The 9,830-nt window shown below is 35.4% G+C and overlaps 1 protein-coding gene across 9 annotated transcripts in view; it reads right to left on the minus strand.

Annotated features, from left to right (window-relative positions):
* Positions 1–9,830, minus strand: part of MKLN1 (muskelin 1) — a 417,215-nt gene that overhangs the window by 68,891 nt on the left and 338,494 nt on the right. For all 9 annotated transcript variants that reach the window (XM_037739986.1, XM_037739984.1, XM_037739988.1 and 6 more), the window contains one exon: positions 4,725–4,837. In XM_037739986.1, coding sequence (XP_037595914.1) covers positions 4,725–4,837 — 113 coding nt within the window. The remainder of the gene's footprint in view (positions 1–4,724; positions 4,838–9,830) is intronic.

Here is a 9,830-nt window from a genome sequence, read left to right on the forward strand (position 1 = left end):
AAAAAAAAAAAAAAAAAAAAAAAAAAAAAAAAAGCCAATATTTGGAAGACATACATAATTTAGGGAACCTATATTTTTCAAGTGACCAAGATGTGGGTAAAAATACATTCATGGGTAAAAGATCCAGGGAACAAAATAGATCGGTAAATTTTAACATAACAAAATGCCAAAAGTTAGCGGTATGGTTTCAGAGTCTATATTACAACTATCGTTAATAAACAACCACTTGTCAATTTGGGATATGGAACCAAAAAAGAACACATGCAATTATCTGAAAAGGGTATTAAAATACTACTTTCTTCCAAAATCACAACTATATGAGATCCAACTCTATTCATGTATTTCAAGTGTAAAACACATCGTAAGACAGTAAATGCAGAAGCAGATGAGAATATAGCTACCTTAGCTAGACATTAAAGCGATTTATTAAAATGGAAAACAATGCCACATTTCTCACTATAATTTTTAGAAAGCCATTTTTAATAAAATGTTTTATGTCCACCTGTAATAGATTTATTATTTAAAATTGATAAAAATATTTAAATTACTCAGTTTTAATTTCTATTAACAGTCATTTCAGTAGATATAACCTAAATAAGCTAAGAACACCAATGGGTTTTCGTTTAAAGGTCTAAAGAGACCCTGAGACCACGAAATTTGAGAAGAACTTGTTGGATTTTATTATAAGTAAAATCCAACAAGGGCCATGTCTAATTCCTTTAAACTCTACAATTCTGTGAATCCTCAAGAAAATTGAAACATGATTTAAAAAATAAACAAAAGTAAAGAAAAATTTCCCACCCTCCCTTTATGAAAAAAATATAATCCAGCCTTTTCCAAGATACCTCTTGCTGTAAATTTTATTTTCATTAATAATTACAGCTTACAGCTGCATTATAAAATATTGGATTTTTATAGTTAATCTTAAAAAAGAATCTAGGAACTGGATCGAAGCTAATAAAAATGGCTTTCATTAGCTACTTTAAAAAACAATAGATTTGTTTTGAATCTATAAAAACTTACTTGCATATGTACATGAACATTTAAAATAATCACTCTCTTTAAAAAAAATTATTATTTATTTTTTGAGATAGGGCCTTGTTCTGTCACCCAGGCTGGAGTGCATCTGTGCTATCATGGCTCGCTGTAGCCTCAACCTCTGAGGCCCAAGCAATCCTCCCATCTCAACCTCCCAAGTAGCTGGAACCACAGGTGCATGCCATTATGTCCAGCTAACTTTTTCATTTTTGTAGAGAGAAGGTCTCCCTACATTGTTTAGGCTGGTCTCAAACTCCTGGGCTTACGTGATCATCCTGCCTTGGCCTCCAAAAATGCTGGGATTACAGACATGAGCTACCATGCCTGGCCTAAAATAATCATTCTCTTTAAAAGCAGAGCTATTCTCTCATCTTTCAATCTCCTAAATGTGTTATTAGCTACATATTTCAGTTAATTAAAGTGAATTAAATTAATTTTGCTTTTTAATTGTTTATCACGCTTCTAAAATACATACTCTGGGGTCTCATCAAATAATAACTTGCACTCACTGGTATAGAAAATTAGATACATGAGCTACTAACTACTCAATTTTGAAAAGAATGAGAATTTATGCTAGAGTCACATATTATCATTCAATTCATGGAAAGATCAATAAAAGGTTTTTATGAGTCTATTAATTAACTATAATAAATCTGAACTCCAGTACTAAATCACCACTTTACTTATCTCTTCAGACTTCAAAGTAACAGTAAAGTATCTGTATAAAAATATACAGATTATTCTCATCAAAATAATCTGTATATTTTTCTCACATGAATTTAAAAATAATTACTTATCACATTATAAATATTACTTACAACACATGTACATGGTATAAAAAATAACGGAATGAAGTTATCTATCCATACCCAACTTTAGAAGAGTAACGTTTAATATTACCTTTAAGCCCCCTACCCTCTCTGGATTTTGTATTTATCATTCTCTTTTCTCTAGTATTAATTTCTCATTTAACTTACCTCCACTACTTACTCACTAAAGAGTAAGAATGTGTCACATCCTTAAAATACATTTTAAAGAATATGATTCATGCCTTTAAGGAATTCAGATAGGGAAACATGAATATAAATCAATTATTATAGTAAGCCATTCAAGTATTAAAAGGGGTTAAGTAAGTACATCAAAGAAAGCTTTTAATTCTGGTTGGAGAGGTTAAGAAAGGCTTCACAGAGAAAGGGATGTCTGAACTGAGTGTTGAAGAATAAGTGGGTATTTACTAGGCAAAGGAAGGAGCGAACCTCTGTTAATTCCAAACAGGGAAAACAACATTGCCAAAGAACACAGGTGAGAAAGCTGAATAATTCCAGCAACTGTAACTGGCACACAGGAGATGAGGCTGGAAAAATAACTAGATAGCAAAGCTTGATGAGAAATTTGGAGTTTTTACTCTAAGCAAAAGGAACTGCGATAAATAAATTGTTTTATTATTGTTGTTGTTATTTAGAATTTCCTTTATCTATGCCCTTTAATAGAATCCTACACCAATTGACTCTGGACTTGGTTACATGATTGCTTTTTGCTATCAGGACAAGAAAAAAATGGATGGATTGCTCATGTCTACTTCATCCCCTTTGCAGCCCAGCAGCTGCCTCAGGAACACATTCTGGTGCTTGAGGAGGCAAGGCTATGCGTTCAAGGCCAGCCTGGGCAACACAGACAGCTCTCTCATCCATTGGAGAAAAAAAAAAAAAGATGACTAAGCCAACCTGTAGACTCATGAGCAAATAAATGCTTATTACTATATGTCACTAAAGCTTTGTGAGTGCTTGTAATGTAATAAACAGTGTAAAAGATAACTGAAACAAGGGCTGAAGCTCACCACAGGGTTTAAGCAGAGGTGTCATAGGATCAAATACGGTATTTGGTGGGGTTTTGGTTTTTTTGTTTGTTTTTTTGTTTTGTTTTGTTTGAGAAAGTCTCACTCTGTTGCCCTAGCAGGAGAGCAGTGGCACCATCTCAGCTCACTGCAACCGCTACCTCCTGGATTCAAGGGATTCTCCTGCCTCAGCCTCCTAGGTAGCTGGGATTACAGGCACCTGCTACCACGCCCAGCTAATTTCTGTATTTTTAGTAGAGATGGGGTTTCACCATGTTGATCAGGCTGGTCTCGAACTACTGAGCTCAGGTGATCTGCTGGCCTCGGCCTCCCAGACTGCTGGGATTACAGCAGTAATCCCATGCCGGGCCTTGTTTTTGTTTTATGGCAGGGTCTTGCTCTGTCACCCAGGCTGGAGGCAAGAGCACAATAATGGTTCACTGCAATCTCCACTTCCAGTCCTCAGGTAATCCTCCTGACTTGGCCTCCCAAAGTACTGGGATTTTAGGTGTGAGCCACCACACCCAGCCCAAATATGTTTTTTAAAGACTGTGTTGATGAATGAAGACTAGGTCAGCAATGGAGACACAAAAAGTTTAAGAAACTATAAAGTTGAAAAAACTGCCAAAAAGAATGGAGAGGAAAAGACATTTGAAATGTGGTACTGGATGACCTGATGGATCATGCCAGGCACTTGGAAAACTGTTGGATCTTAGGCACTAATTAGACACATTCACTGAAGAAGAGGGAGGATTTCAGGATGAAACCTAGGCTTAGTGCAGGAAGAATTATAGACGTCATCACGCTAGATTTACAATATTTTAGTAGAAAAAGGTTTTTTTTAAAAAAAGATTTGTCTTTTGTTGTTGAAGACAGAAATCATCATTTCAGAAAACAGTACTTCACTACTAAAAAAGGAAGGCCATTTATACATACTTTACCTGGGTAAAAAAAAATAAATCAGAATTTCAAAGTATTTTTGAAAAAATAAAAACTGTCCAGTGATTAATCCCTGAACAGTTTTTATTAACATAGTTTCACAGTAAGCAAGAATCTAGTTACTCAAGATCAAAGACATAGTACCAGATCTTTGGAAATGGCCTTCCTAGATCAAAATCAGTGGATTATGAATGAGGCCTTTTTACCCCCTTGAGGCTCCTACTGTTTTGTTATAGTTTATTTTTCACTTATATCCTGAAACAGTTTAAATGGAGAGTGCAATTAAAATGTTCTATAAAGATCTGAAAAAATAGCAAACCAATTAACATTTGCTCTACTGCAGTAGAAAATCATGCACTTGTTTAATTCAGAGCCATAAACCTAAGCCATCTTATTCACTATGGAAATGCTTTATGTATATATGCATATACAGACATGTACATGCATACATAGATACAATTTTAACTAAAAATAATATATATCATTTATGAAAACTGACATATAGTCAAATAACAGGGGCTAAAGCAGTGAGATAGTGAGGGGCCCAGAGTGTCAAAAGCACAATATTCCAGAAAAAATAAAAATAAGATGATGTTAAGAATAGAGGTGGTAGAGACATGAGCAAAAAGACAGTTACAGAGTTACATTTCTAGGCTAATGCAGTTGAAAAATAAAATGATATAAAAATCCCCATTTCCATCGCTCTCTGTAAAACAGATTTGGTTGTGTATCAGTAGCTGAAGACCCAGTTATAGAAGCTGAAATTCAACAGTACTTAAAAAAACTTGTTTATCACAAATTCTATTGCTACTCTTGCTGATAGACATTAGTCAAGAATATAATCATGCTGAAAAAGAAGTGCACATCTACATCCCTACTATAATATAGATGGATGAAAAGTCTGAGAACTTGCCTCTTTTTCAGTGTCTCTAGAGATACATGTCCACTGGTTCTCCTTCACACTGTACGCCCAGAAGTCAGCAAGATCTTGTGTTCCATCCCAGCCACCAAACAAATAAACGGTCTCTATGAAAATCAGAAAAATATGTGTAAAAAAAAAAAGGACAAAATAAGCGTAGACACCCATACCTATCCAGCTGTTTCTAAGACCACTTAAGAAGGTACATCCAAATAAATTTTAAAATAAAAATTTTAACCTGGTAACTTTCTCAAATATATACTAGACTAGTATTTCCTAAGCATGGAACTATGAAAAGGATGCTGCAGAACCACTATTTTGAGAGACTTATAAAAATATAGATAACCAGGAGGCATGTCCCAAGATTCTGATTCCACAGGTCTTCAAAGGATGAAAAAAAGAGTCTGTATTTGTAAAGTATCCCAGATAAAGCTAATGTGCAGCTAGTTTGAAGTTTCTATGTTAGGCAGTGAAAAGTTTACATTTACCAGCTTCTTAATAATGTGGCCACTTTTTATCCACTATGGAATTTTTATATTCGGATTGTAAAAAAAAAAAAAAAAACCCGGAGAAATATATAGTATAAAAGTATAACATAAGAACACTTAGCTGTTTTTGAAAAAAAGCCTTACTAAAGGTAATTTTTCTCTATTGCTATATCAAAACAATGGTAAAAACTAGCTTTAAAATTAGATATCTTAGGAATAAAGTGATCCATAGCTTTGGTATTCCTATAAAAACTGAGGGAAATTTTTCCAAATACATTGTGGTATATTTCACTCATCAGAAATTATCCTTTAAGTCATTATAGGTATCTTGAGAATTTGGTTTCTTCTGACTCTGAAACGTCTATTATATTCATGGACTTTATCACTGACAAAACTGATTTCTTGCTTACTGAATAATGAATCTTTACATAAAACATTGTGTATCATATCATAGATCCTTCTTTATTTTTATTATTTATATATTTATTTAGAGACAGAGTCACTCTCTGTTGCCCAGGCTGGAGTGCATTGGTGCAATCATGGCTCACTGCAGCCTCCTGGATTCAAGCAATCCCCTCGACCCAAGCCTCTCGAGTAGCTGGGACTACAAGCATGTGCCACCATGTCCAACTAACATTTTTGGAGTACAGACAGGGGCTCACTAAGTGGTCCAGTGTGGTATTGAATTTCTGGCCTCAAGCAATCCTCCTCCTTCAGCCTCCCAAAGCGTTGGGATTACAGGCATGTGCCACCCTCACCCAGCCCCTTCTTTATGCAATAATAATGTGTTTCCGGCTCATGCCTGTAATCCCAGCACTTTGGGAGGCCGAGGCGGGTGGATCATGAGGCCAGTTCAAGAGCCGCCTGGTCAACACAGTGAAACCCTGTCTCTACTGAAAATACAAAAAATTAGCCAGGCATAGAGGCAGGCACCTGTAATCCCAGCTACTTGGGAGGCTGACGTAGGAGAATCACTTGAATCACAAGGGAGGCAGAGGTTGAAGTGAGCCAAGATCACACCACTGCACACCAGGCCGGGAGACAGTGTGAGACCCCGTCTCAAATAAATAAATAAATAAATAAATAAAGATAAATAAATAAATAAAGTGCATTTCCTTTCTTCAAATATTTTCTCCTTTGTAATTGTTTTAAGTTTACGGGTTATATAAGCCCACCAATTATCTTTTAATGTTAAATAAAACACTATGAAAACTGTAAAGCCATGTACTCTCTAACACACTTTAGGCCTGTACATATGGAAGCTGTCACCTAAGTTATATCCTACCATGCTGTGTTACAATTCAAAGTGTATTTGGAAATACTAGAACACTATTTAAGAATCTTTTGCCATTCACAGAGTTAGGTTATCTTCTACAAGATTTTCGTCATATTTGCACATAATTTCAAACTCTAAGTAAATTTTTCAAGTGATTTGCCTCTTCTATCCCTCTAATACCTGGGGAAATAAAAAGATGCTTCACTGCTTTCTGGATAAGAACAGGCCACCGGGGCAGGACTGAGTTCTAGTACTAAATGGGTGATCAGTACAGGTCATTTAAACCCCTTGGGTCTTAGCTTTTTCATTTGCAAAACTCTCAGTGTTGTGAAGTCCTTTAGATATGCTACACGAGGCCAGGTGTATGGCTCATCTGAGGTTGGGAGTTCGAGACCAGACTGGTCAACATGGTGAAACCCCATCTCTGCTAAAAATATAAAACTTAGCCTGGCATGGTGGCACACATCTGTAACTCTAGCTACTTGAGAGGCTGAGACAGGAGAATCACTTGAACTCAGGAGGTGGAGGCTGCAGAGAGCCAAGATCGTGCCACTGCACTCTAGCCTAGGCAACACAGCGAGACTCCATCTCAAAAAAAAAAAGTTACATGAAAACATTCTGAAGGCTGTGATGTATGAACAGTATTTCTACCTTAAAACATGCATAAAAATAAAAAATGCTCTGTAGTTACTAAGCACAATAAAAATGATACTGTATCCAACTACATGTCCAATTCAGTACATAGAACATACTTGGCATTGTGTAAGTGTGAAATAATGGCAATTATTTTAAACTACAAAAAAAACTGTCCCATCTTGGAACTATAAAACAATCCATTAGCATCAGTTAAGTAACATTCTGTTTCCAAAATGGCTCACGGTAATATCCAGACACATAAATTTACAGCAAAAAAAAAAAAAAAGAAAAGAAAAAGAATTTTTATCTGGCTTAAAAATTATTTGCCAAGGCCTCACTATAAAGGAAATTAACCCTGTTAAATTCTGAAGCCTGGAGAGGGGGCGGGTATATAACTAAAATAGCAATAGCAATTGACCTTTTGTTATAGGGTTCCTGGGTACCCTCTGGATAAGGTTACCCTGGTTCATTAACTTTAACAACCCTTCCTCTGGGTTCTCAATGTTCTTTCTGAAAAGCAGGTCTCTTTGTACGCATAAATTCTCACAGCAAAGAAAACCCACATTTCTACAACAGTCTCATTGATAGCTGAGCAAAATAAAATCTGGCACGCAACAAGCATCCTAATGGAATTAAGCCAAGATGTCATTCCTATCCATGAAAGCTTTGTGGTCCTAGCTGAAGTTTAATAGTAAAATTAAATGAATTGGATGGAAACTGAGCCTTCTGACATACCTGAATGAAAATGCTTAACAAAAATTCTAATTAAATCATCTAATTATTTAAGTCATTCAAAGATAAACTATTATTCAGAAACAAACACCAGAAAAGGTATCATTTAATGCATAAAGGATATCAAAGACTTTTAAAAACTATGGAAATCATTGGAGAGAACTATAGCGAGAAGTAAGGAAGTAGAAAAGAAAAAAAAAGAAAGCATTAATATTTGCAGTAGGGTAGTAGATTGGTTTATGGAAGCCCATTCTTGTGCTTATAGGTTCTATAATAATTCATGTACATCTGGGATAATACGATCCTCTTCGAGAAGCAACCCCTTTACCCCTTCTCTATATTTTTTCTCAATGGGGCATAGGCCATAGTGTCTATCCATTTCTCCCAGCACCTTGAGGAATGTTTATTCAACTTTTTGAGTACGGAGAAATGGAAAAGCATTTTAGACAATTAAAAGAAAGAAGACATAGTCTCTAGTCCCTATCCTCAAGGAACTTACAATCCAGTCAAGAATATCAAAAGGCAAATACATCAACATAACGTAAGGCAGACTAAATGTCCTAAGAAAGGTAAACAAGGTAAAAAGCACCATGAGGGCTCAAAGAGGGAAGAGAGTGTATCTGGCTGAGGGGATTCAGAAGAGATTTCATGGTGACAGTGGTATTTGACCTATGCATCAGCAGGAAGGCAGGATAGGGAACAAAAAAAGAGGACTTTTCAAGCAGAGTGAAAAGAATAACAAAAGTACATAGAAAGAAAAACACATCAAAAGTGTTTTAAAGACATGTACTCTAGTCAGGCAGATCTTGGCTACAATCCTGGCTCTATAGCCACAGCTGTGTGACCACCACAAAGTTCATTAACTATTGGTTTCTTAATCTTTAAGATGTTACATAATATCTATCCCATAAAGCTGCTGTGAGAATTAAATTAACTAATGCATGTTAAATGGTTAAACTGTGTGATGAATAAATACACTGTTTGATTTAAAAGAATACATAGGTAGGAGGTGGACAAGAGGTTAAAAGACAGGTATAATGTCTAGATCATGAATGGGATTAAGTAACAGGATAAAGACTTTGAACTTGACTCCACACAGACAGTGGAGAAGCCACAGCTAAGCAGAGTAACATCTGCTTCATGTAACATCTGAACTTGCAGCATACAGGACTGACTGAAAAGGAGTTGGGAATGACAGAGATTGGAGGTAAAGTGGCCAGTAATAGCCTAGGTTCGAAATGTCAAACAAATTTCATTCTAAAACACTGAGTCAATGAATCACCAATCAATCTTTCATTACCTGGGCCACAAAAACTAAAATTCAACCATATTCGTTGGTACAGTATATGTATCAATATGGTATTAGTATAAAACAAACCCTAGAGCTACCTACTACCAGTAGTACCAATTTACACATCTTACACACTAAAAATGAGGTAGAAATTTAAGTTATATAAAGACATCTCAGTGTCTTTTTGCACAATGGAACAGGCTTTTTATTTTTAGTGTCCAAGTGCAGTATCTGTCTTCTACTTTGATTTCTTAGGGATCAGACTGTGCTGATTGCATAATCCTCCACAAGATGGCACACTACTTTTGTAATTAAATTAGTTTTTCCACTTTGACTCTGTATAGGATGCATATATTATGCATTGACATAGCTGTGGCCCAAAACTTAGACAAAATTCATTTATCAAAAAGAATAAGCAGGAGAAAGGTTAACAGGCTGGTGAAAGAAGTTACCTTAATTCTTAGTTTAGACACTGAGAGAAAAACAAAATTAAAAAAAAAAAAACATTTTAAGAAACACAAATTTATCTTTAAGATAAATTCTTTAAGAATATTTTGAAATTCTTTAAGAATATTTAGATGAAGAGTTTGAATCCTTCTAAAAGTGAAGTTTAGTAAGACTTAACATGACAATTTTTGAGAGAGGAATAAATAGTTAAGGGGAAAGATATTTTATAT

Source organism: Cebus imitator, unplaced genomic scaffold (assembly GCF_001604975.1).
Source record: "Cebus imitator isolate Cc_AM_T3 unplaced genomic scaffold, Cebus_imitator-1.0 Scaffold77, whole genome shotgun sequence".
NCBI classification, from domain to species: Eukaryota; Metazoa; Chordata; class Mammalia; order Primates; family Cebidae; genus Cebus; species Cebus imitator.